Source organism: Buteo buteo, chromosome 1, assembly GCF_964188355.1.
Source record: "Buteo buteo chromosome 1, bButBut1.hap1.1, whole genome shotgun sequence".
NCBI lineage: Eukaryota > Metazoa > Chordata > Aves > Accipitriformes > Accipitridae > Buteo > Buteo buteo.
Window position 1 is genome coordinate 66914277 of NC_134171.1, and position 25936 is coordinate 66940212.

Below are 25936 nucleotides of genomic sequence, written 5' to 3' on the forward strand. Positions count from 1 at the left end.
TTTAAACGTACAGAACTCACTGGGATCCAAATAAAAGTTGGCTGATTTGAACAGCACCTAAGCTGCTCCTTATTTGTGCCTTTAGAGATTTGTAAGGTAGGCAGCAGAGAGGACAAACGCTATTTGATGATGTCTGCAGTCACAGAATCACAGAATGGTTGAGGCCGGAGGGGACCTCTGGAGGTCATCTGGTCCAACCCCCTGCTCAAGCAGGGACTCCCAGAGCTGGTTGCCCAGGACCACGTCCAGACGGCTTTTGAGTGTCTCCAAAGGTGGAGGCTCCACAGCCTCCCCGGGCAAGCTCTGCCAGGGCTCAGTCACCCACGCAGTAAAAGAGTGTTTTGTGATGTTCGGGGGGACCCTCCTGTGTTTCAGTTTGTGCCCATTGCCTCTGGTCCTGCACTGGGGACCACTGGAAAGAGCCTGTCTCCATCCTCTTTGCACCCTCCCTTTGGGTATTGATACACATTGATGAGGTCCCCCCCGAGCCTCCCCTTCTCCAGGCTGATACGCTCCACTGGGGAAAATTGCATCCTTACCGTTCTTGGTCACCCAGCCTCAGCTTTTCAGGGGCCTTTCCCCTTACCCACTTTCAACGCACGCCTCTTCTGCTTGGGACGTGACTGTTCGCAAAACCCCACCAACCCCACCACTGCTCCCTGGCACGGTCCCGGCCTGCAGGGCATTTTGAAGCACAGCTCACGTCGGCTGCCGGGGGACACGGAGGAAGAGGCACTGAGGTGTCTTGGCACTCCCAAAGACCCCTGCACCCCCCACGGGGCACCCAGCCCACTGGCCACAGACCCATGGCATCCCCATCAGCCAAGTGAGCCCGGCAGGAGGACGGGACAGATAAAGCACCTTTGGGATTCAGCCTGCGAAGTTGCTGCCAGCCCCAAAAGAAAGATCCCAAAAGAGGCCAACAGCACGGCCAAGCCTCTGTGCCTCACGCGCCTGCTGAGCAGCAGCCTAGGGGGAGCTGGGCTCTGCTGAGGGGAGCTGCAGGGAGGACAGGGCAGCCACAGTAGCTCAGAGGCGACGTCCCAAAAGTACCCTGGGCTGCACAGAGACCGTCCCGACCGCGCGACCAGTGTTCCCTTCACAACGGACGTCCGGCCAGGGCTCGAACCTCTTTGGCCATGGCCTTCCTGGGTCTTCCCGCTTTCCTGGAATTCACTCAGCGCAGCTCCTGGAACTCAGCGCAGCTCCTGGAACTCAGCGCAGCTCCTGGTCCTGTCCAGGGCAGTCTAGTTCAAGGGGCAGGCCCAAACTCCTGGCTTCTCTGGGTGGTTTGTTCTTCTTTGCTGGGGCACGGAGCTAACTAAACCCTGAGCTGTTAGGCAGAAGCCCTGGTCACCAGAAAGCCACGCTTCAACAAAAGCAAGATGGGGACCATTCCCTGCAGCTGCCTGTGGGGTTACCCCTCGCCAGTGTCACCCCCACACAAAGGCCCTGACCTGGGGCCGCTGGGCCTAACCAGTGGGGCTGTGCCCTGAGGCTCACCTCAGCCCGCCAGGGATCATCACTTGGTCTCCTGCTCCAGGCTCTCTCCTGGGGAACCGGAGGGCTGGCTCCTGGCCGTGCCGCAGCTTCCTTCATCTGGGGGAGCCCACGGTCGGTGCTGAGGTAGAGGCCTTCAGCCTATAGGCCTATAGCCGGGGTAGGCCTTCAGCCTATAGGCCTATAGCCGGGGTAGGCCTTCAGCCTATAGACCTATAGCCCGTGTAGGCCTTCAGCCTATAGGCCTATAGCCGGGGTAGGCCTTCAGCCTATAGGCCTATAGCCCGTGTAGGCCTTCAGCCTATAGGCCTATAGCCCGTGTAGGCCTTCAGCCTATAGGCCTATAGCCGGGGTAGGCCTTCAGCCCTGCACTGGGGCATCTGGCGTGGCGAGGGGCATGGCACAGCAGGGGCTCGGCCTCTCACCCAGCCTTTCTTTCTCCTTGTGGCCCAGCTACCCTCTCCCCAGCCCTGCTGGTGCATCCGTAGAGGGGGACCAGGGGAAAGAGCTTCCCTGGTGGGGGCAATGGTGGGCACAGAGATGCTGTCGAGGTCGGTGCTGGCAGCCCCCAGGCAGGAATCAGCACGCCCGAAGGGGCCTGATCCTCCCCTGCCCGTCGGGAGACCCTGCTGCTCCTCAGGGGTGGCAGTGCCCAAGGAGAGGCCATTGGCTGCCTGCTGCCAGCCCTGGGAGGCCCTGGGACGCACAGAAAGGCACAGGGAGGTCCCTGGGTGCCAGGAGAAAGGCACAGCAATCCCGCAGTGTGAAAAGGAAAGGGTGTATTTCTATGTCGGCAAAGTCAGGTCCCCACAAATCCAGGGCTTTTCAGGAGAAAAGTAGCCCGCAGAGGCTTAACAGACTGAGCCAGCCTCACGTAGCGCCGTTAAGCCTGCCTGGGCTCTGGAAGCGTCACCGCCACCGCCTGCATGGAGTCCCCTTGGAGCCCGCGCAGGGTGTGGGTGCCCAACAGCCAGCCGCTACGGGCTTCCTTCCCTCCTCCTGCACAGCCCCCTGTTGCACGCATTATGCCCACCCAGGTGTCTGGAGAGAAGCTTTCGGAGGTGTCCCCACCTCACCTCAGCTCCCCCTTGCCTTCCTAGCCAGGAGGTGTCAAACAAAAGGCTCTGGAGCCCAAGCAGAGCTTTGGCAGAGTCAAGCCGCCCAGCTGAAAAGCAGCCCCCTGTAGCTCCCCTCTCCCCAGGCACGGTTCCTGCCTGGGATTTCCTTGTCCCCGTGGCACAGGGTGGTGGCTGCACAGCTCTGGGTACCCCTGACAGCGCTGCCCTGGGCACCCCGCAGCGCCCTGGCTGTGCGAGCCCCCGGATGCTCCCCCCTGCAGCTCTGCTCCCCTGGGTGCCCAGCACTGCTCCTCCTCCTCCCCCGCTGTGGAAAATCCCCTCCTCGGCAGGGATGTGCAGCCACAGCAGGGCACACTGCCAGAGACCAGGAGGTGCAAGGGCCACGAAGAGCAGGGCTCCAGCCGAGCTGGTACAGCAAAGCCTTGGGAGAGGGCTGCCCTTGGAGCAGGAGCGAAGCTCCAGCCCTGCTTCCTGCAGTGGCCTTTCCCTGCCCCACCAAAGCTCACCCACTGCCGAGTGCAGATTTCACAGCCACCAAGGAAAGACCCACATCGTCAGACCCAGTGCTTTGCAGATGGGGCTTTACTGAACAGACGGAAGCCTGGTTGGTCGGCACTGGCGCTCGTCCTGCTGGAGGAGGCTCTGGCTGGACATCTCTCTCGGGAGCCCCTGTGCCCGAGAGGCTCTCCTGGCACTCGCCGACGTGGACCAGATCTGCTCCGCAGGGCTGAGGAGTTGAATACAAAGCTCTGTGGTCTTGTAGGGAGTCACAGGGAGGTGCAGAGCACCACTGCAAGTCTAGTCAGGACACATGTGGTGGGTTCTGCTTCTGTCTGGAGAGAGCAGGCCTACGGTCCGTGCAATGCAATCCCAGCCTGCTGCTCTCCACGCCACGAGGGCTGTTGGGAAAAGACCCTCTTTGCCCGGGGGCTGTGGGAACTCAAAGGAAGGAAGGGCACTGCCGGGCAGCGGCAAACGCCGGGCATGATTGGAGATCCTTACCTCCTCGCCACCACAGCAGTGGGCTTTTCCCTCTACCTTCTCGAGGAGGCGGGTCGCTGCTCCTCGCAAAGCCCACTGGGTCGTGGGGAAAGGCTGCTACCGCAGCAAGGGCAAACGTCTCACGTCTCGACCAGGACCCTCCCACCTCTCCCCTTTCCCAGTCGCCCTCGCTGCCATGGTCCCATTCAACCCCACAGCCCCCTCAGTGCCGGCTGTGCTTGGGGCTGCAGAGAGGCACCTGGCATCAGGGACTGACCCGTGCCATTCCCACGGTGTGACAAAGGAGAGGATGCTGTCCATGTCCAGCCCCGTGGCTCTGGGATTTGCTTCCCCCGCCCACAGCTGGGTCACCAGCCCCCAGCTGGCCCAGGTCTGGCCTGAAGCTGGCCCACACTCACCTTTTCAGAGGTGAGGACTCCAAAAGGCAAAGACGCAGCTTGTCCTCTGGGCTCTCCTCATCCTCCGCGGATGGCCCTTTTCTGCCCTCTCCCCACCAGTCTGGAGTGCCACGAACGTAGGAGCCCTGCACAGAGAGAGAGGGGTGAGCACAGGAGGTGTCACTGGGCAGCAGGGAACTGGTACAGCCCCACACAGGACAGTCAGCTCCTAGGGCTTAGGGACCTTCCCACCTTGGCTCCCCGCAGGACAGGAATACTCTTTTCCTCATTAGTTTTCACTGCCGGCAGCACCTGGGCCTCCCATTGCTCTCGCTTCTCTTTCCAAGCCTTCGGGGCTTCCGCTTTTGCCTTTGTCTTCTGCTGGCACTTCTTGCGCAAGGAGTCCCAGAGCTTGCGTCCTTCCTCCTCCGTGCACACACGGGGCTGCGCCTGCAGGGCCACGGCAATGCAGCAGCAGGCAGTGTTAGTCTCCCCGGCGGAGGGCTGAGGGGATTTTAGCTCTCTCCCTCCCTCCTACCCCTTCTTCTCAGCCTCTCTGTCAGCCCTGGTTTGTTCACAGTCAGTCCTCACAGGCCCGACTGCAGAGCCTTTCTGCAATGACCCCTGAGCCAAGTGACCATGGGGCTGAAAGCAACCCAGCTGCTTGCTACCCCAGACAAGCCTGGCAGTGCTGTCGCCATTGCAAACACCACCAGATCATTTCTTCGGGTGTTGCTGGAGATGACAGCAGTGAAGGCTGTCTTGCAAATGGACAGAACAACCTGCTGCCTTCTAAATGGACAGAACAACCTGCTGCCTCTCGAGAAAGCCTCGGGAGAAGTGCTTCAGCCTTCAGCTAAGCACACCATATGGGGTCTTGCAAGACATGACATCCGTATCACTATGCTTTTCTACAGGTGGCTACGACACAGTCCCTCCAGGAGCCCATGCCACGTACCGGTCCTGCCCTCCTCTTCCCTGCCCTAGCAGGGGGTGCAGGTTGGGGTCCAGCTTCCCGCAGTTGTGGGCTGCTGCATGCCTCTTGCCCCAGCCGACGCCACTGCAGCACTGCCAGCTCGCTGCAGACACACAGTGGGAGGAGGTGGCGTGAGCACAGGGAGACCGCTCGCCAGCCGGGGCTCCCAACCTGGGTGCCCGCCGCAGCCGCAGAAGGCGGCTCTGCCGAGAGGCCAGCACCAGGAAAAGCGCCTGTCTCCCCCGGTGCTGCGGGGAGCGGGAGGAAGGGCAGCGCGGGAGAAGAGACACTGCCCGTGTCTGGAGAGATTTACCACTTGAGCTTGTCCTGCAGATCCCTCTGGTCATCCCTCTGCCCCCTGCGCTTGCGGGTGACCTGCCCCAGGATGCACGGCACCACCTGCCGCAGGGCCTGGTGTGTCCGTGGGGAAAGGCTCCTGCAACAGCAAGGACAAAGTCTCTCTGACCCTTCAGCTGCGACTCTCCTGCCTCTTCCTGCACCCAGCCCCACACCTATGTGGCCCCATTCAGCCCCACAACCCCTTCAAGGCAGGAGGAGTTTCAAGCACCTGCTTTGGCCCCTGCCAGCGGGCTCTAGCCCAGCTCATTCCCATGGCTGGAGAAATCCCCGGGCGCTCTGTGAGGCCCCATGGCTCAGGGCTTGGCTTCCTTGACCCACCACCAGTGGCTCACCACCACTCCAGTGCTCCAGGGCTCGGCTGGAGCTGGCGCACTCTTACCGCTTAGGGGGGACAGTGTCGTCCTCGCAGACTGTGGGTGGCTCTTCTCCGGCCTCTTCCCACTCCCCCATCATCGTCTCCAGGAGGTCGGGGCTGGAGTCCGTCGTCTCCAGGAGGTCGGGGCTGGAGTCCGTCGTCTCCAGGAGGGCGGGGCTGGAGTCCGTCATCTCCGTGCTAGTTGAGGGGCTGCCTGATGCTTGCTCAGAGGTAACAGATTCCTGCACAGGAAGAGATGCTCATACAACAGCCCCGCACCCGGAGGGTGCTGCTTCCCAGCATGCACACCCCCGGGTCACTTCTGGCAGGGACCCCAGCAGGATGGGGAAAACCAGGAGAAGGACCTCAGCATACCCTTGGGGTGATGCCTGAGTGTCACCAGAGTTCCACTACAACTAACTCCCGGTCGCCCCTCTTGCTCAGGAAAGGCAGCAGTCACCCGCCCAGCTCTGCTGCAGCAATGCTGCTGGGACGGCTGGGGTGCTAGAGGTACCCTGCAATCTCAGCCCCCCGGAAGAGAAAGTGCTCTTTTTCTGCAGGAATTCAAAGTACCTGGCTCCTCTGTGTCTCCTTTTCTCCCTTCGCTTTCGCTTTCAGCGTCTCCTTTTCGCTCTTAGCCTTCTTTCTGGTCCCTGGCCGGGTTTGCAGTTTACTTTTTTTCTCCTCCGCCAGCTCTGTTTTCTTCTTTTCCTCTGCATCCAAGTATTTCTGGATGTGTTTTGGAAGCTTCTCCTTCTTCTTCAAGTGATTATTCTGGAGGGGACAAAAATGCAACAGCAGGCTGCATTAGTCTGCCCTGCAGAGGGCTGGTCTGTTTTCATTCCTACCCTCCCTTCTGCCCCTTCTCTCCCGCCTTTCTGCCCACACTGCTTTGCTCCCAGGTTCCTGCAGGCTCCACCAAAGAGCCCGTCTGTAATGACCAGGAAGATGAGCGACCACCAGGCTAAAAACCACCTGGCAGCTGGCTGTCCCAGACAAGCCTTGCAGTCATGTTGCCAACAGAAACATTCCCAAGTAAGGTCTTTGGGTGTGTTTCGTGAGGCTAATGGAAGTGAAGAATATAGTCTCAAATGGCAGAGTCACCCGCCTCTCTTCAAGTAAACACCAAAGCAACTAGTCAGGGGTCCTGTGCACACACACTGAAGAATCTTGTGAGAATCGGCACGCATGGAGTGACGCTTCTCTACAGTCCGGTACGACACGCTCGCTGCAGCAGCCCGTGTCGGGTACCTTTTCTCTCCTCTCAATAGCTCTGGCAATGAAGTCTACTGTCCGGGGTTCGACCAGAATTAGCTTCTGTTTCTCTTTCTCCTCCTTTTCCTTCAAGGAGCTCCCCTGGATGGCTGGTAGCTGCCTGCAAAGACACAACAGGGTGTGTTGGCAGGAGTGCAGGAGGAGCTGGTTCTGCACCTCGCGCTTCCAAGTGGTGCACCTGCTTCTGCAGCAGAATGCGCTCTACTTGCCTCCTTGCGATCAAGTCCACAGAGACAGAGAAGACCCCAAGCTGTCAGACTCAGATGTGCCCAACAGCCCCACTAAAACTCAGGATGCCCAGGTCTAGGCCCTCTCTTGCTGGAGCAACGAGAGGAATGGGGTCCTACGCCCAGAGATACCGCTACATCCTTCGGGTCAGTGCACCGAAGTCTGCTCAGCGGTCCGAAATAAAAGAGTGCGCACGCGCTGTACGAGGAGGTTGGGCACTGGGGACGCGGTGTCAAAAGGAGGAGGACACGACCCCATGAGAAAAGCAATCCTGCCAGTGAGCTCTCCTTGGCCCTTCTCTTTTGCAGGCCATAAGAGATAGAAGAGGCTTCTGGTTAATCGGAGGAACCCTCTGCAGTACCTAAGTGCAGAACACTGTTCTCGGCAAACAGAAAGGTCGGGGTCATGTCAATCTGAAGGGAAAGCCAAACAGACCTTCCGCTCCTGGAAGGAGCACTTGCAGTTAGTTACTCAACGGATACGCACACCAGGAGCAAAGAAAGAAATGATGCTGCTGGCAGGGTCTCCCAAGAAGCTAAAAGACGCTTGCCGTGCACCAAGGAACCGTTAGTTAGTGGGACGTGGGATAACTGCACTTTGAGTTTGTCTAGCCCCTGTGTCCAGGAGAAACATCCCGCTCCCACGCAGACGAGAGAGCACGGGGTCACCCTCACCACTTAGGCAAGTGTCTTACCTGGCACGAGGCTCCCTCCCCTCAGCTTTCTGACCCTGCTCTGACTTTACAGTCGCTGCAGGTAACCGCTTTGGAGAAAGCCTTGCTCGACGAAGGAGGCGCTGCTCGGCAAGATCCTCTAGAAACAGGAAATGAGACAAATCTTCAGAACAGCATCTTGGTGTTGTTCTGGGAACTGGGTGCCTATCATGTCCCATTTCCAGGAAGAGTGATGTGCAGGTCTGCTCAGGCCTGTGGTAACACTGCTGAAGGTGCTCCTTTTCACCCCTTTGGATGAAAGCCATGTCTCCTGGGAGGTCTTAGGCCTTTTCTGACACTGGGTGTTTTGCCCAGCTCCTCAGGCCTGCAGTGCACCATTATTATTTCCCTGGGGAAAACTGTTTTGACAGCTTTCTCTCATCCCTGTGCTGTAATGGGGGGCTCCTTGGGAGATGCTGGTGGTCTCCAAGAGCCATTCTGGGGAAGGGAATCATTTAGCACAAGAGGAGCCAGCTCTGGGATTTCTGCATTGGTCCCCTGCACACAGATTTGCTGCTGGGGCAGGTTCGCACCAAAGGCACAGCTTCTGAGACATCGGAGAATATGATGGAAAGAAGCAGGGTCAGAGCCTGGCACTGTTTGCAGCACAGGCTGGGGAGTGGAGGCCGCTGGGAAGGTGTCCTTCAGCAGTCCCAGTGGCCATTTGTGGTGCAGGGCTGTCCCGAGACCTTGTTCCACAATGGGCCACTGGAGCTTTACCATAATGGCTACAGAGAGTCACAGGAGGTGCCTCTGCCTCTTCCAGGCATCCTAGGGGAACCTCAGCTCTAAGCCCCTCCAGGAGCAGAGGAAGGAAAACCTCCAGCCCCCTGCCAGCAACCCGCTGGTCCCTTACCTTTCTTTCCACTGCCATCACCTTTTCCCCAGCCCTTCTCTGGGGTGGCCTTCACATGTCCTGTCAGGTCTGCTTTCACTGTTGGCATTTTAGGCATGGTCTCAAGCTTGTACCTGGAAAGAGGAAGTAGGCACCAGGCTGAATAAAGGACACCGCTTTGTTTCCCAAGGCAGCCCATCCCGGAGGACCACAGCAGGAACTCCCGTTGCTGCTTCTGGGGAAAACGGTTCCGCTCTTTACTCATAGTGCACGTGGAGGGCAGACTAATCTCTAGTGCTCTGATGATGCAATACCATTATCTAGTCCTCCGAGTTTCTTGTCGAGCCTTGCAGATTAATGCCATTGCAGCTATAAGGAGTTACCTCACTCCTCTGAGTCATTGATGGCACTGCACAGCAATGTTGGCACGAGACAGAGCTCTGCAGAAGCCCACCAGCTGCAAGGTCCTGTTTGGACAAGAACCCACCCCTCTACCACTTGGCCCCAAGCAGAAGGCAGTCTCACCCACAGGAAAGGAAAAGAGCAGGAGAAACCCGATGGAAAATGTTGCCTAAATGCCTCTCTAGGTCCACGGTAGGACAGGCACATGAAGCATTGTCGCTGTCCCACGTTCCTCCAAATGAAGTCAAACTGAACAAGAGCAAGCAGGGATTTCCCTGCCAACAGGCCTCTCAAACACTCAGTCCTCAGTGCCATCACGAGTGTAGTTCTCGGCGCCTGGCAAGGCAGCCCTCCCAAGCACGAGCTGAGAAGCTGCTCGCTTGCTCGGCCAAGGGCTGCAGGAGCAAACATACCCTGGTAGGACGACAACACGCCCAGAAGAGGTCTGGGAAGCAGCAGTGTCATGGCGTGAGATGACCGAGTCCCTCATCTCTGGCATCTGCAACAAGGATGGAGACAGATGATGGGACGTGGGGACACTGGGGAGGGCTGGCTGCTCAGTCCGCCTTAGACCAACGCAAGCAAAAAGCCAGAGCGGCCAAAGGGCTCTGGCCTCAGCACGCCTTGCTCTGCCTGTGCCTCTGCTCCCTACCCCAAGAGGGAGGCCAGGAGTGCTGCCCACCGTCAACGCTGGCCTTTTGTCACAAAGCCAGGCCCCTCTGGTGGTACCTCTTGCAAAGCCGGACCATTGCACGCAAGGCAAGCGCTCTACAGAGCGCCTGCGGTACTGTAGACCGCAAGGAGCCCAAGGGGCTGAACAAAAGGCATGGCAGGCCAGGAGAAAGCAGACCCCAGCCCCCAGAATGCATTTCAGAAGAACCAGGAGTGGCACTGGGAAAATAAAAAGCCTACCTTGAGAACAGCTTGCAAACTCTGGTCAGTCCCATTCAGCCTTTTCAGAAAGTCTGTGTAAAACCTCATTTTGACGTCTCTTCCCTGGATGATCAGCATGCCCACGTCCCTCCAAACGAGGGCAACGTTCTCCCTGTTCTCGAGGCAAACACGGAAAAGACGCATGGTCCTTTCCACGCAGAGCTGCACCGTGCCCTCAGAGACAGCGTTGTCTGAGGCTATCCGAGCGTATGGCAGTTGCTCAAAATGTTGATGACCTGAAAAACAAGAGAAGAGAAACACATGAACTTGCAGAGCTGCTAAGCAGGCTACAGTCAGAAGTCTGCAGCTGCCAGGCTCTCGTGCAATACGTTGCTACTGAGTTGTCTCGCTGGTACAGCGCCTCTGAGGAGAAGCTCCGGTCATCCCTTCCTGCCAGAGGTGGAAAGTGAGGTGTGGAGCCAACAGCTATGGTTTCTCGGATACAGAAAGGGAAGGAAAGAGTCTTAGGCGCTTGGCAGGAAGAAGAACCATGACTGCAGGACAAGGTGGGGAGAAAGGCGCCAGGTCCCACGGCAAGCTGGCGGGTGCCAGGCCACTGGAGCTGTGCCCACACTCTGTGCTCTCTTTGTTGTTCCGCAGAAATGCACCCCAAACACAGTCCCAAGCTCTTGGTGCCCCCCAGGGTCCTGCGGCAGCTGCTGCAATGGCAGCAGCAACTAGGAAGCGCAGGCATTGCGCTCACTGGGGTTTGGAACGAGCCGTCTTTCCCCCCCGGGTTTCCCCCTTGCAAAGAGGCTGTGACAGCCGGGAAGAGCCTGGCATTTGCCTGTATTAGGTCCAGCGCAGCAGAAAGAGGGAGCGAGAGTTGAAATACCATGTAACGAGAAGACACAGCACCAATACAACTGGAAGGAACCTGTTGCTGAGGCAGGTCAGAGAGAGTGTGCTGTTACGCTGTATTGTCCTCTGGTGATTATTTAAACGAGTAGGTAGGCAGGCTCCTTTGCACAGCAGGCTGGTTTTCTCCAGCTGAAGCTGTTCTCAGGACTGCGGTGGGAGTTTGGTACTCCGCTCAGTCACCTCTGGACAACAGAGCACACCTCCCCACTCTGCTCAAAAAGGCAAGCGCCGCTTCCAGTCTGTCTGCTTACCAGGAACGTCTATGCAACCATATCGGAGGTCATGATCCCGCGCAAGAGCGTTGGCAAGATGAAAGACGGGTCTCTCCACAACCACCAGACCCTTCTCCTTGCTGACTACTCGCTCTCTGACAACCACAAAAGTCCCAAGTCCAGGAATGCGGACAGCCTGAAACGGATGAGGTGGTGGATCAGAAGTCTTGGAGGGACAGATGGATGACTTGTCAGAGAATGGTGATGGCGCTGAGTGCCCTGCCCACGCCTGAGGTACAAAGGAGCAAGATGGGCTCTTTGGAAATCTTGGGAGAAGACAAACAGGGCCCACGCTTCTCCCTCTCCCTCCCCTTCATTCATGAAGAGCCAGGTAGTTCAGGAAACGCTGACAAACATCCTTTGGCTCCATAAGATAAAAGATGGGGGTGGTGGGGGTGGTGGGGGTGTGTGTGTGTGGTTCCCACACTTGGAATAAACCCTGAAGTGTCCCAGGCTCCCAAGTTTTGTCATGCAACTCTGACCATGGGGACTCCAGAAGCACCAACCCTTTTTATGACACCAGGCCTGGACCTTATTGTACATCTGAACGGACAGAGGAGGTGGTCCGTCGCACATCTGTGCATTGCAGGGTCGTGCTGGGGCATTGTTCCGTCTTGCAAAGGAGGGGCAAACCAATTGCATTCCATGGCCAAGGTCTGTCAGGACTTCATCAACCTTCGTCAGGATGTGAGGGGAGGAGAAGGAGGTGAGTCCCACCTGGTGCAGAGCCAGCTGTTGGCTGAGGTAGTATGATATGCTGGCCCAAACCTTGACGAACTCTGGAAAAACAAGGGAAGAACATGTCATGCTCTGAGGCAGCGACCGCAAAACCATTCAGCCCACTCCTGCCCAAGGACCAATGTATTTCTAACACAAGCGTTTCAGATGGTCTCTCTAGAGCCCGGCAAGAACTAAAGGACCCCTTGGCTGGCCTCCAGGAGGGCTCCTTTCCTTGCAGGTGCAGTTCTCCAGGGTGTGACTCGCTCCCATGGGAAAGCGGCAGTGGATTGCCACGCCAGCGAGGGCACGGTGCTGGCTTCCGCGGAAGTCTCAGAGGGTCAGGGCAGGCCCCGGTGTCTCCCCAGCCGGTTTCCCTGCGTTGCATCTCCAAACACACCGACTCTGCACAGCCCACGAGCACCTTCAGCTCCTCCACTCAGACATGAGCTCAGGGTGGGCAATGCCCACCACCAGGCAAGGAGCAGCCCTTCGGGGCCAGGGCCTTCTGACTGGGGTGCCCCCGGAAAGCAGGGACCACGTCAGGAAGAGAACCAGGAGCCCTGGCTGTCGAATCAGCCCCTCGGCCCTCAGGGATGGTCAAGCAGGTCCCTCCTTGCAGTCACCAGTCCCGAGCAGCCACCCCCACAGCCCTCAGGGTTTCCATGCCTGTTTTCAGAGACATCCTTGACCTGGCAGCACTCATGAAATTGGGTCTGAGGGCCTTACCAGTACTCTTGAGCTTCTCAGTTGTTGGCGACAAGTGAGGCTGCAAGAAGAGGTCTCTTGCCATCTTAGTTCCACCCTTGCTCCAGGCCAAGAACCGCAGCAGGTGGCTGGCCGATGGCTTTCTTGCTCCCTGCAAAAAGCCTACTCCTCCTCTCTGCTCTCCTCCGCCGCCGCCCTTCACCGCCTCCAGTGCTGGTGTGCTGCCTCTCTCCGCCTTCTCCTCCTCGCTGCAGAGCAGCTCTTCTAGAGCAGAGCAGAGCGGAGGCAAGAACAGCTCCCAGCGCCTGGCGTCCCCTCGGCCTTGCCGGGGTGTGTGGGGTGGATGCCGGTCCCGATGGGGAAAGAGGGGCTGTCCCCACTGTGATGCGGGGCTGTCCCACTGTGACACCAGGCTGTGTCACAGAGGGGCTGCACGCACCCACGCCCAGCACAGAGCACCCTTGCCACCGCAAACCACGTCTTTTAAGGACCCTTGGGACATGCATCCATCATAGACGCTGCCTTTAGCATCCTCACAGTGGAAATGAGCTGCACCCCTCTGCCCTCAGAGCAGACCACAGGGGTTACTCCTAACAGTGGTGTTACGGGTGCACGACTAACCAAATCCAACAGGAGTTAGAACTGAGATTTCTTCTTCAGCAAAAGTCAGTTAGAAGTCCGGTAACATTTTCTAAAACCACAGGCTCGATGATGTAAAGAGAATTAATACTACACGGCCGACTTAAGAATCCCCAAGATTTAAAGCGATGGCTCGAGGGGGAGTCCCCGACTGCAGACCCGCTGCTCCGAGGAGGACTGATTCCCACATGTCCTCCGGCAGGACCCCGTTTGTACCCCTGTCGAATCTGACCTGTGGTCATTTAAATCTATTGGCCAGGAGGGTCACCTCGGTGTACCTGGCGCATCTCGATTGACCAGTTCAAATCTCAACCTGCAGCCTCCAGGGTTTCCTTCCCCTTCTCTCTTCCTGTGGTGGGTTGACCCTGGTTGGATGCCAGGTGCCCACCAAAGCCGCTCTATCACTCCCCCTCCTCAGCTGGGGGGGAAGAAAATATAACAGAAGGCTCGTGGGTCAAGATAAGGACAGTTTAATACAGTGATAGCAAAGGTCGCGCGTGCGAAAGCAAAGAAAAAAAAACAGATGATGTTATTCTCTACTTCCCATCAGCAGGCGATGTCTAGCCACTTCTCGGGAAGCAGGGCTTCAGTACGCGTAGTGGTTGCTCCGGAAGACAAAATGCCCCCCCCCTGTCTCCCTTTACTTAGCTTTTATATCTGAGCTGACGTCATATGGTATGGAATATCTGTTTGGTTAGTTTAGGTCAGCTGTCCTGATTGTGTCCCCTCCCAAGATCTTGCCCTGCCCCAGCCTGCCATTGAGGGGAGGGCAAAAATGTTGGGGAGACAGCCTTGATGCTGTGCCAGCACTGCTCAGCAGTAGCCAAAACACTGGTGTGCTATCAACACCTTTCTAGCTACTGATGCAGGGCACAGTGCTATGAGGGCTGCTGTGGGGAGTATTAACTAAGTAAAGGGAGACAGGGGGGGGGCATTTTGTCTTCCGGAGCAACCACTACGCGTACTGAAGCCCTGCTTCCCGAGAAGTGGCTAGACATCGCCTGCTGATGGGAAGTAGAGAATAACATCATCTGTTTTTTTTTCTTTGCTTTCGCACGCGCGACCTTTGCTATCACTGTATTAAACTGTCCTTATCTTGACCCACGAGCCTTCTGTTATATTTTCTTCCCCCCCAGCTGAGGAGGGGGAGTGATAGAGCGGCTTTGGTGGGCACCTGGCATCCAACCAGGGTCAACCCACCACAGTCCTTTTTGGCGCCCAACGTGGGGCACGACAACGGCAGTTTTGCATTAAGCGTTCTATAGCTAGTTATTAAGTGGCAAGCTCCTGTGCAGGTCACCGAGCTTGTTAGCTGCTTGCTTATCTCTAGCTTGCTGAGTTTGGGAACATGTTAATGCAAATAATGGCTGCGTGCTTTGTCCTGGCACTGATGGCTCTGTTGTGCTGTGGGAGCTATCTTGTGGGGAGAACGAAGGAACGCGGGAACGTGCTAATACAAATAATGTCTATGTGTTTTGTCCTGGCGCTGATGGCTTTGCTGTGTTGTGGGAGCTATCTTGTGGAGGAGATAAGAGAACACATCTCCCTCTCCCTACCAGGCATTGATGTGAATGGTTTTATTATGCAGGCTCCCGAGGTCCTTGTTCACCCTTATGTGAGCTGTTTAATACTAATAATTAATACTGGTGGCATATTATGGGTATTGTGGAATCTGGTCTCATCCTGGTATAAGAAAAGGCAAGTTTTAGGTGAGGCAATACTGAAATGTGCCCTCAAGCGACCGGTCCCTGGGTGGCAGGGTATATGGAAGGATTTGGGCAGATTCCTAGGACGGTTATCACCTCCCATAACCTGGGACTTTACATCTGAACAGGCAAGTAACCCTGGCAAACTGACACGCCACCTGATAGAAGGGTGCCTTGCTTATCCCAATGAAAACCAGCAGCTTCTTGCACTGTACTGGGGCCTAGCCTATGCCTACCGAGCCATAGTTCAACACTGTCAGAGGACCATGGTTGAGGCAGGGACCCAGACTGTATCTGAGGACACCATGCTCGAGATAGGGACCCAAACAACAACAACTACAGTAATTGCCCCAGTAGTGAAAAGGAAGCAGTGGACAAGGAGATCAACGGGTCCATACCATCGATTAGTGAGGGAAGAAGAAGAAGAGGAAGGGTTTGATCTAGAAGCTGGTCCTTCAACAAAGAAATTGGAGGAAGGAGTGAGGGAGCTTAAACAGGAAGCGGAAACTACCCGGTCCCTGACGTCCTCAGAACTTCGGGACTTGCGGAAAGATTACAGCCGCCAGCCAGGTGAGCGGATTGCTGCCTGGCTGCTCCGATGCTGGGATAACGGGGCTGATAGTCAGCAACTGGAAGGCAAGGAAGCCCAACAACTGGGATCCCTCGCTAGAAACCGGGGAATTTTTATTGTTGTAATTGTGGTGAAGGGACGAGGGGTGGATTGTGTGTAAATTGTCCACTTTTTGTTGGTTTTGTGATGATATTATTTTGATTTTGGTGTGGGGAATTCTTTTTGTTCATGTGAGTGAAGATTTTGTGTGATGAATGTAGATTTTAATGATAATTCTTAAAAATGTGATACACAGAGGCGAGGGGTGGAATGTATTGGTTTTATGTGGCAAGGTTTTGGTAGCGGGGGGGGTTACAGGGGTGGCTTCTGTAAGAAGCTGCTGGAAGCTTCCCCTGTGTTCGAGAGAGAGCGAGCCCATACCAGTCAGCTCTGAGACGGACCCGCCGCCGGCCAAGGCCGAGCCAATCAGTGATAGTGGTAACGCCTCTGTGATAACATTTTTAAGAAGGAAAAAAGTTGGGAGAGTGAGAAACAGCCGCAGGAGAGAGGAGTGAGAACATGTAAGAGAAACAAGCCTGCGGACACCAAGGTCAGTGAAGAAGGAGGGGGAGGAGATGCTCCAGGCGCCGGAGCGGAGATTCCCCTGCAGCCCGTGGTGAAGACCCTGGTGAGGCAGGCTGTCCCCCTGCAGTCCAGGGAGGTCCACGGTGGAGCAGATCTCCACCTGCAGCCCGTGGAGGACCCCACGCCGGAGCAGGTGGGTTCCCGAAGGAGGCTGTGACCCCGTGGGAACCCCGCGCTGGAGCAGGCTCCTGGCAGGACCTGCGGATCTGCGGAGAGAGGAGCCCGTGGAGCAGGTTTTCTGGCAGGACTTGTGACCCCGTGGGGGACCCGCGCTGGAGCAGTCTGCTCCTGAGGGACTGCACACCGTGGAAAGGACCCATGCTGGAGCAGTTCGTGAAGAACTGCAGCCCGTGGGAATGGCCCACGTTGGAGAAGTTCGTGGAGGACTGACCCCGTGGGTGGGACCCCACGCTGGAGCGGGGGAAGAGTGTGATCAGCCCTCACCCTGAGGAGGTGAAGCGGCAGAAAATAACGTGTGATGACCGTAAACCCCATCCCTGTCCCCCTTGTGCCGCTGGGGGGGTTTGGTGGAGAAATCCGGGAGTGAAGTTGTGCCCGGGAAGAAGGGAGGGGTGGTGGGAAGGTGTTCTGAGATTTCGTTTTATTTCTCATTACCTTACTCTGGCTGATTTGTAATAAATTGAGTTAATTTTCCCTAAGCTGAGTCTGTTTTGCCCGTGACGGTAATTAGTGAATGATCTCTCCTGTCCTTATCTCGACCCGCAAGTTTTTGTTATATTTTTCTCTCCCCTGTCCAGCTGAGGATGGGGGAGTGATAGAACGGCTCTGGTGGGCACCTGGCATTTAGCCAGGGTCAACCCATCACACTTCCTGGAGAAGTTTTGTTTCCTGCTGGCAGGAAGGAGTGGGGGGAATGTACTGCCACAAGTGGGGCACGTATATTGGCTGAAATCCTCCCCTGCAAACCCGGCTGCAGGGCTCCGTGTCATCACAGACCTAAGGCTCATCAGCCCCCTTGACGCTTTTCCCAGCGTTGGCCCTACTCCTGCACTGCCCGCGTCATCCGTGATGCTGACCTCACCTCTGTTTCCCAGCATATTTGCCTCCAAATACAACAAGCGTAGGTCACTCCTTGACCGGCTGGGCATCCCACCACCTCAGGAGGCATTACCAGAAGGGTGTTACCGGCGTGTTACAGCACCCAGGAGTGAACGGCCAAGAGCTGTGACGAACCCAGGTGCTAAGGGGGAACCTGTCTGTGCCCAATTTACTTCAAAAAGAATGATGAGGCTTTTTTTTTAGATCCATTCCAAACCTCCTGGTGAGACTGCACCATCGCCAAGAATATAGTCAACAACATACCGCACAGGGAGTGAGAGTAACGACAGGTTTACGCGTGAGGATTGATACAAGGAAAGAAGACGGTGGCTTTGTTATACTGACTAGTGGTGGATAAGAAATCCTGTACGTTGCAAAATGTATAAGATACCAGAGAAAGTCACTTCTGGCCGACCTCGCAAATTCCCTGAGAAGAGAAACACCTTAGGCCCTCTCCAGATAACTTAGCTTAGAGCGTCAATGTCGTTTGCGACAAAAGAAGGTAAATCAAGAGAGGACAGTTACTACCGGACATCCTTTCGGCTAAGTTGTATCGAACATGTAAAGTGTCCCACCGCACAGAGTCACCAGAACAGGGCCAACCAGCAGACAAGCGAGGAAGACTATCGAAGGCCACCAGAGAAGACCCCCAAAGACCTGGAGTGCGCCCGCGCCAAGGCCATTTACATCCCTTAACGCGCTCCCGGAACTCAGGTGAACGTGTTCCTTATTCCCACCAGAAATCGCGGACGTGCACACCGTTCTGTACCCAGTCTCCCCTGCTGACAGGACCGCTACGCGCGACAGGCGGAGCGATCCCGGCTGCCGTAAAGAACGCCTGCTTTCTCCCACCCCAAACCCGAGCCTGAGAGCGCTTCTGAAGCGCCGGCTTAGGGTGACGCCCCCTCCCGCGGAGGCCGGGGGGCTCCGTGCCGCGGCAGCCGCCCCGCCGGGAGGCAAAGGGCCGAGCCGGAGGCCTCGCCGCGGCCTCGGGCGCCGCCGCCCGGCGGGGGGAGCCGCCCCGGCCTCCGCCCGGGCTGGCAGCGGGGCGCGGCCGCGGGGGGCGCTGTGCCGGGCGCGGCCGCGGGGGGCGCTGTGCCGGGCGCGGCCGCGGGGGGCGCTGTGCCGGGCGCGGCCGCGGGGGGCGCTGTGCCGGGCGCGGCCGCGGGGGGCGCTGTGCCGGGCGCGGCCGCGGGGGGGGCGCCGTGCCCGCCGCGCCGCCCCGTCTCCGTGGTGAGGCGGCGGCGCGGCCCGCCATGGCGGAGCCGCTGTGGCGCGCGGGCGGCGCCGTGTACCGCTCCCGCGACCCCGTCCGCAACCTGCGCGTCCGGTGAGCGGCCGCCCTCGCCCCCCCCGCGCCTCGCCCGCGGCCCGCCCTGACGCTCCCTCCCTCCTCTGCCCTCCCCTGCCCTCCCTCCTTCCTTCCTTCCTTCCCCGCAGGGTCCGCGTCCGGCGGGTCACCTCGGCCGGGCCCCTCCTGCCGCAGGCCCCGCCGCCGCTCGCCGGCCCGCGCGGCCCCGAGCTGCTGGGCCTGGCCGACCGCGCCGCGACCGGTACGTGGGGCGCCCGGGGAGGGAGGGAGGGAGGGAGGGCGGGAGGGCGGCGGTAGCGTCGCCGGAGGTGACCGGGCCCTCTCCCGCAGCTGCCCGGCGGCCCCCGGACGAGGAGGAAGAGGAGGCCGAGGTGGCGTGGCAGGAGAAGCTCTTCAGCCAGGTGGGGCGGCGGCGGCGGGCCGCGGGGGGGGGGGCGGGGGGACTTGCGGGAGCTCCTTCTCGTTGTGCCCCCCGGCGGCCCCCCTCCCCGCTTCCCTGTAGGGTCTCCTGCTTCGGGGTGAGCTGCTGTGCCCGAGCCCCTCTGGGTGGGCATCGGCGGGTGCTGTCGGCCGTCGCACGCCTGAGTAGGGCCGGAGCCGCTCCGGAGCTCAGGTTTGCAGGGATTCCCGACGGATATTGCCTCTCTCGGTGGTGGCTTTGGAAATCTCATCTGAAAAGCGTTTGTGGCTCAGACAAGGCTGGGGAAAGGCAGCTTTTGCGCTTTACCTGTGGTGCTCTCAGTTTGAGGTGGATCTGTACCAAAATGAGTCAGCCTGCCAGACTCCCCTGGACCGGCAGTACCATGAGGAGATCTTGAAACTGGAGAAGGCTGGAGGTCGGAAGAACTATCGCATCTTCACCTACACGGATCATGACCGGTTCACCAACCTAGAGGAGGTACCAGCTCTTAGTTACGCATAATCTATACAGCGGCGACTGTCAAAACCACCAGGCCTACTGCATTTGTTAGGAACATTTGTTGGTTCTTGGCAATGCAGACGCAAGCCAGGTATCCTGTATGCAGGAGGACGCACTGCTTCTGCAAAGCAGCTTCACCTGGTGCCCCAGACCTGGGATGAGATCTTATTTCAGAATGATGGCCAGGGGCAGCTTGGAGGCACTTGGCTTTTTAGCATTGCTCTGTAGGTAACTTGCTGGGTGGAGTTCCGCTGTACTTTGCCACAAGAACAGTGAATAAGTTCTGCAGTCTTTTAGCAGTTTGTTCTTTCATGTGGGTGCATACATACCTGTTCTTCTCCAAGAGTGGAGCTGTGTTTGGGAAAAATGTCCTGTTATCATTAAGGTAGTTCCTGTCTGTTTCTCTCTTCCAGCACTGTCAGAAGGTAACTGACTCAGATCATGAGGTACCATCGTATCTGGCAGAGAGGATGGCCAATGTGAGAAGGAGAAGACAAGACCATAGGCCAGTGTGAGTGCCAATTGAGGCTCGGAGCTTGCTAGTGCAGGTTTCCTGGTGCTGGTGCCCCAGCTGCGGAGCAGCCTGGTATGTGGAAGTTGGTGGCTTGAGCTGTGTTGCACTTGGAATCTGGCAGTTTGACTCCTCATTGTAGGGGTGTCATGGTTTAACCCCAGCCAGCAACTAAGCACCACACAGCTGCTTGCTCACTTCCCCCCCACCCAGTGGGATGGGGGAGAGAATTGGAAAAAAAAAGTAAAACTCATGAGTTGAGATAAGAATGGTTTAATAGAACAGAAAAGAAGAAACTAATAATGATAATGGCAACACTAATAAAATGACAACAGTAGTAATAAAAGGATTGGAATATACAAGTGATGCACAATGCAATTGCTCACAACCCACCGACCGACACCCAGTTAGTCCCCGAGCAGCAATCGCCCCACCCCCACTCACCCCAATTCCTATACTAGATGTGACATCCTATGGTATGGAATACCCCGTTGGCCACTTTGGGTCAGGTGTCCTGGCTGTGTCCCCTCCCAACTTCTTGTGCCCCTCCAGCCTTGTTGGCTGAGCATGAGAAGCTGAAAAATCCTTGACTTTAGACTAAACGTTACTTAGCAACAACTGAAAACATCAGTGTGTTATCAACATTCTTCTCATACTGAACCCAAATCATAACACAATGCCACCTACTAGACAGAAATTAACTCTATCCCAGCTGAAACCAGGACATGGGGGTTCAGTTCTGCCTGTGCTGGGCTACTGAGGTGAGCTGTGACTTGTGCTGCTCTATTGTTGACAGCGAAGCAAGTTCTCTGAAGTCAAAAATCATCACCTGGGAACCCTCAGAAGAATTTATAAAGAACAATCATGTGATTAACACTCCTGTCCAGACTATGTACATCATGGGGGACTTGGGACCTTATGGGAAGTAAGTAAAATCTTGAAGTAATCTTTATTTCCTAGAAGGAAACCCATCTTCTCTCCTTACTCAAATCTCCTGTTTCTTTCATTAGTTAAGGGGGGAGAATTCCAAGAGCTCACTAGCTTGGGCTGCGTTTCTTTCTGCCTCTTTCCTCCGTTGGGAGGTAACTGAGTGTATCCCTCCAAAAGGCTTCTTAAACTAATGTAGGAAAGTATGGGTGTATTTGTTCCCTTCTGTACCCCCATGTGCCTTTACCAGCTCTGCTGTTCCAGAGCAAGAGTGTCCGTGTTGTCTATTTAGACTGTGCTTCTTGATGTCTTCCATTAGGCTTGGTCACAGGGAGTATGAACATGTTCTTTGCACAATCAAGGTGGATGGCAATGGGGTGATCACAGTGAAGCCTGACTTTACTGGCACCAAAGGAGCCTACCGGTGAGTGGGACAGGGCTGATACCTGTTGTGGGGCTGATACAGAGTGCTGAAATGGCTGTTTCCTGGTCACCCTTCAGGCAGTAGATCAGCACTTAAATCGAGGGATATTTTTTAGTTTTATTCCAGAGATTCCTAAGACAAGATTATCATGTACTTGTGTGTGGTGTCACTCTGTGTGTGATGTGTGGGGCTTTGGTGCCAGTCCCTAGGGCTACAGGTTATGCATATGCTGGACACAAGCAAGTCTTCCTTTTTGAGTCCTTGATGCCGGCAGGCACTTGGGAGCGAGGAGAGGGCTGTTAGCGCCCCTGTGTTACTGCACAGGCCTGGTGGAGGGGGGACTGCTGTGTCAGGATGGCACAGTTGATGCTCTTGCTGCCTGTGCCTATTCTCTGCATAATGGGGGAGTTTTGCCCATGTGTTTTGGGGCTCTGCAGGATCGAGCTGGATGGAGAGAAGCGAGAGGTGTGGAAATACACCATTGAGAATGCGTCTCTCCAAGTGCAGCCAGAGGAGGAGGAACGCGAGCAGCACGTGTTCAGAGATGTAAGGACTGGCCTCCACTGATCATATTGACTAGTTCTCCTGATTTGACAGAGGGAGCTCAGACCCTCATGTAGATGTAATTGTTAGTGCTGTAGACACCTAAAGTTGACAAAATGTGTGGGGTCCCTCCCACAGGAGACAGTCCTTCACAAACTTCTCCATGAGTCCTTTCCGCGGGCTGCCATTCTTCACGAACTGCTCCAGAGTGGGTCCCTTCCATGGGTTGCAGTCCTTCAGGCACAGACTGCTCCAGCATGGGTCCCCCATGGGGTCACAAGTCCTGCCAGAAAACCTGCTCCAGCGTGGGCTCCTCTCTCCATGGGTCCACAGGTCCTGCCAGGAGCCTGCTCCAGCGCAGGCTTCCCATGGGGTCACAGCCTCCTTTGGGCATCCACCTGCTCTGGCGTGGGGTCCTCCCCAGCCGAAGGTGGATATCTGCTCCACCGTGGACCTCCATGGGCTGCAGGGGGACAGCCTGCCTCACCATGGTCTTTACCACGGTCTGCAGGGGAATCTCTGCTCTGGTGCCTGGAGCACCTCCTCCCCCTCCTCCTTCACTGACCTTGGTGTCTGCAGAGTTGTTTCTCTCACATATTCTTACTCCTCTTTCCAGCTGCAATTGCTGTAGTGCATCAACTTTATCCCCTTCTTAAATATGTTACCCCAGAGGCACTACCACCATCACTGATGGGCTTAGCCTTGGCCAGTAGTGGGTCCATCTTGGAGCCGGCTGGCATTGGCTCTGTCGGACATAGGGGAAGCTTCCAGCAGCTTCTCACAGAAGCCACCCCTGTAGCCCCACCACTACCAAAACCTTGCCACGCAAACCCAATACAATTCTCTATATCTGCTATAACAATTAAAAAAAACTGGTATGCTAAGCCTGTCAACAATTTAAACTGGTTTTAAGTTATGCCCATTTCAATTTTCGCCATAAGTAAAGACATAATCAAAAATACACTTTTTCTAATCTGCTTGTTCTGTGTTTCCAGCTGTACAGTCGGCACAAGGAATACCTCAGCGGTCTCGTAGGCTCCGAATTTGAAACGGTGAGTGTTAAAGGATTTTCAGCCATGGATTTCTCTAGGTTTGCTTTATTAACAACTCAGAGTTGGGCCACCACCACAGTAAATGGCAAACTTCCAAAAATTTCTCAGTCTTATATACCTTTTACCACCCATTATCCCAGTCCAAAATCTTTGTAATTCTCCAGCTGATCTCGGTTCCCATGTCATTGTCATTCATCAATTTATCTCATCAATTCTTGTGTCCTGGTTATTCTGAAGTTAGTGGTCGTAGGCAGAAGGTCTTGGGTCACCACAGTCACTTATCTTCTTACACATCAAAGATCACCTTTGAATTTCTGAAAATCACTTAGGCTATTCTATTAATTTATCTTGTTCTAAAGTTAATCACTTACTCCCATGTTTTAGGTCTAAGATGTATGATCCTTCTTCTGTTGATTCAGCTTGACTGGGTTTTTAGCCAGCTATGGTGGGGGCTACACATAGGACAAATGATGCTTATGCATATTGTTTTATAAGCACCTGCATTCTATTAATCACATCTAAAGTAATCTGTAATCATTAGTTATATGTCTGATATGAATAGTCTTAGAAACAATGAGGCTTAAGGCCTAGTTCCCTTTACAGTAAGTACCCACGGCACTCGGCAGGGACCTAGAGCCCTGCTGCCTTTGGAGACTGTTGACCTGTTTAGCACGACTGCCATTTGTACCACAGTCTCCAAAGACTGTTTCATTCTGGGTGTTGGCAACTTTTACCTTGTGGCTTCCAACGGAAAATTGGTTTCAAAAGGGACAGGTTGCAATGGATATGGGACCTGCAGAGATCCATCCTGCATCTGTTGGACCAGCAGCAGAGTGTGCTGAATGCTGCAGTCTCTGTGAGACTGCATGAATTGTCTGAAGGCCTTTGACTAGAATATTTTAAGAAGAAAGGAAGTACTTGGATAGAGTGTCTCAGCTCATCCTATGCTTCCCCCTGCTTCCCCCACCTCAGACAAGTGCAGGAACACTACAGAAGAAACAGGACTATGATTTCTGCAAGTGACTTCTCACTACATTTTATAACCATCTTGAAGTCTGTAAGAGACTGTGTTACAGAATAGTAAACCTCTGTGGTCTAGGAATTTGGTTTCTCTAGAGAGCCTGTCTCCAGAGTCACTGTTCACTTCTGGAAAGTGATATGAGAAGTCATGACTCCTACATGGCCAGCAGAGTGAGTCATTCATGTACAAACATCTCTGAAGTATCCATGTGAGGCCTTGTTGGGAGGGGATGTATGAGGTTCCACCAGTGGTCATTGAGCTCTTTATCTTGTTTATCTGCTTGTTCTTACAGACTCTTCCTGGTACACTGCGGCTTTTTGTGAATGGAGAAATAGGTGAGTCCTCATTGTAAACAGTGACTATAGGGGCAAATCTGGTTCTGCTGGGATGGCTGAGGCTATGAAGGGTCATAGAATCATAGGATCATTTAGGTTGGAAAAGACCTTCAAGATCATTGAGTCCAACCATTAACCATGCCCACTAAACTAGGTCCTGAAGTACCCTGTCCACTTGCTTTTTGAATATCTCCAGGGATGGTGACTCAACCACTTCCCTGGGCAGTCCATTCCAATGTTTGACAACCCTCTCAGTAAAAAAAATTTTCCTAATATCTAACCTAAATCTTCCTTGCCTCAACTTGAGGCCATTTCCTCTTGCCCTATCTCCAGCCACCTGACAGAAGAGACCAACGCCCGCTTCACTACAACCCCCTTTCAGGTAGTTCTAGAGAGTGATAGGGTCTCCCCTCAGCCTCCTCTTTTCTAGACTAAACAGCCCCAGTTCCCTCAGCCGCTCCTCGTAAGACTTAGCAACAACTGAAAACATCAGTGTGTTATCAACATTCTTCTCATACCAAACTCAAAAACATAGCACTGTACCAGCTACTAGGAAGAAAATTAACTATCCCAGCTGAAACCAGGACAGTGGACTAACCCCTTGAGTGGCATTTACAGATTGGAGGTTACAAATACTGCAGCTGTTCCAGGAAGACATAGAGATCTGAAAAAAGGAGAGCAGATTGGGAAGTTAATAGAGATTATAGCAAAGAAAGAAATTAAATGTGTGACCTCCCTAATCTGGTTAGTGATATGATAACAGGGCTAGTCTAGAGAAGGAATCTTCTCTGAGGGTCATATTCTGTTACTTTGAAGATCCTGGCTTTCCCAGCTTCCAGCAGTAACTGGTTGTCCATGAGGTTACTGGTGCTGGCTCTTCCAAAAGTCTACAGTGGGTACTGGAGGAGTTTGTGTGGAAGTGAGCAGCTGAAGTTCATTATCTCTTCTTCTCAGTTTCAGCTCAAGGCTATGAGTATGACAACCTCTATGTCCATTTCTTCCTGGAGCTACCTAACCGTAAGTGTTCGCGTTTCCAGCCATATCACAGCAGTTTAAGGAATGAAGCATGGTCCGTCAGATCAGCTTTGCTGAAAGTCAGTAAAAGTTAATGTCGGCGCTGGGATCTAGTCAGAGGTCTTCAGAGCTAAAATTGTAGAACTCAGTTGCTTGAACTAATCTCATATCTGGGAGAAAGTAGTATCTTCCCCTCTCGTCTCTTCCAAATCAGGCTGGGAGAGGTCCATTGACTTCTCAACCAGTGGTGATGATGTCCAGCAGTCTACCCAAAGTTCTTTCCTTATACTGTGGAGAATACCCTTCCTGTGTTCTCCATCTCAGCAATGACCCTGTCTGATTTCAGTGCTCACCATCATGTTCTCATGTTTTGTGCTGACACTAGCATTTTAAATTTTGACCAATAAATAAGGTTCCCAACACTAACATGCACATCCTGCTGCATGTTTAATTCCCCTGAAGCTATGGCTCTGGCTCCCCTCTGATTATATCCTGATGTTTGTCCGAAGAGGTACCACTTGTGCTACTCAGTACATTTAGATAAGGTTCTACTTTTAAGATGGAGTTGCTGCTTTTCATCAACAGTTCAGGGCATTCTGAGGAGCAGCCATTGCCTGGAACAAGTCACGGTGGGACACACCTAGGGAAATTCAGTGTGGGTGATGTTATCTGTCATCCCAGTCATCT

General features: G+C 55.0%; 3 protein-coding genes across 7 annotated transcripts in view; 1 reads left to right on the top strand and 2 right to left on the bottom strand.

Moving 5' to 3' along the window:
- The window catches only part of MKS1 (MKS transition zone complex subunit 1), a 47364-nt gene that overhangs the window by 14397 nt on the left and 7031 nt on the right, over positions 1 to 25936 (top strand). For 4 of the 5 annotated variants that reach the window (XR_012651419.1, XR_012651421.1, XM_075034657.1 and 1 more), the window contains exons 1-11: positions 18375 to 18521; positions 18632 to 18744; positions 18834 to 18904; positions 19246 to 19401; positions 19836 to 19933; positions 20730 to 20858; positions 21180 to 21284; positions 21722 to 21830; positions 22823 to 22879; positions 24193 to 24235; positions 25190 to 25252. Coding sequence is in view for 3 of the 5 variants with exons in the window: in XM_075034657.1 (XP_074890758.1) it covers positions 18448 to 18521; positions 18632 to 18744; positions 18834 to 18904; positions 19246 to 19401; positions 19836 to 19933; positions 20730 to 20858; positions 21180 to 21284; positions 21722 to 21830; positions 22823 to 22879; positions 24193 to 24235; positions 25190 to 25252 (1018 nt within the window). In the remaining 2 variants the exon portion in view is untranslated. Of the gene's footprint in view, positions 1 to 18374; positions 18522 to 18631; positions 18745 to 18833; positions 18905 to 19245; positions 19402 to 19835; positions 19934 to 20729; positions 20859 to 21179; positions 21285 to 21721; positions 21831 to 22822; positions 22880 to 24192; positions 24236 to 25189; positions 25253 to 25936 lie in introns of those variants that run through there. The other variant, XM_075034678.1, reaches the window with a different exon arrangement.
- On the bottom strand, positions 3144 to 5840 carry LOC142036693 (uncharacterized). Its single transcript, XM_075040145.1, has 6 exons — positions 5674 to 5840; positions 5248 to 5370; positions 4917 to 5037; positions 4211 to 4408; positions 3980 to 4104; positions 3144 to 3306 (listed from the first exon to the last, which is right to left on the bottom strand). Exons 1-6 carry the CDS (start codon positions 5838 to 5840, stop codon positions 3162 to 3164), a joined length of 879 nt encoding a protein of 292 aa, XP_074896246.1. The 3' UTR covers positions 3144 to 3161.
- LOC142036699 (uncharacterized) lies at positions 6494 to 10144 on the bottom strand. The gene is made up of 6 exons (XM_075040157.1): positions 10014 to 10144; positions 9515 to 9600; positions 8721 to 8833; positions 7847 to 7964; positions 6901 to 7024; positions 6494 to 6580 (listed from the first exon to the last, which is right to left on the bottom strand). The coding sequence occupies exons 1-6, from the start codon at positions 10110 to 10112 to the stop codon at positions 6494 to 6496; spliced, it is 627 nt and encodes a 208-aa protein (XP_074896258.1). The 5' UTR covers positions 10113 to 10144.

Coding starts and splice junctions, on each gene's coding strand:
- LOC142036693 (XM_075040145.1), bottom strand. CDS start 5,840: ATGACGGACTCCAGCCCCGCCCTCCTGGAGACGACGGACTCCAGCCCC. Junction 5,371..5,673: donor GACACTGTCCCCCCTAAGCG/GTAAGAGTGCGC, acceptor TTGCTGTTGCAG/GAGCCTTTCCCCACGGACAC. Junction 3,307..3,979: donor GAGTCCTCACCTCTGAAAAG/GTGAGTGTGGGC, acceptor TCAACTCCTCAG/CCCTGCGGAGCAGATCTGGT.
- LOC142036699 (XM_075040157.1), bottom strand. CDS start 10,112: ATGCTGATCATCCAGGGAAGAGACGTCAAAATGAGGTTTTACACAGAC. Junction 8,834..9,514: donor CGTGTTGTCGTCCTACCAGG/GTATGTTTGCTC, acceptor TCCTCTTTCCAG/GTACAAGCTTGAGACCATGC. Junction 6,581..6,900: donor CTATTGAGAGGAGAGAAAAG/GTACCCGACACG, acceptor TGGTCATTACAG/ACGGGCTCTTTGGTGGAGCC.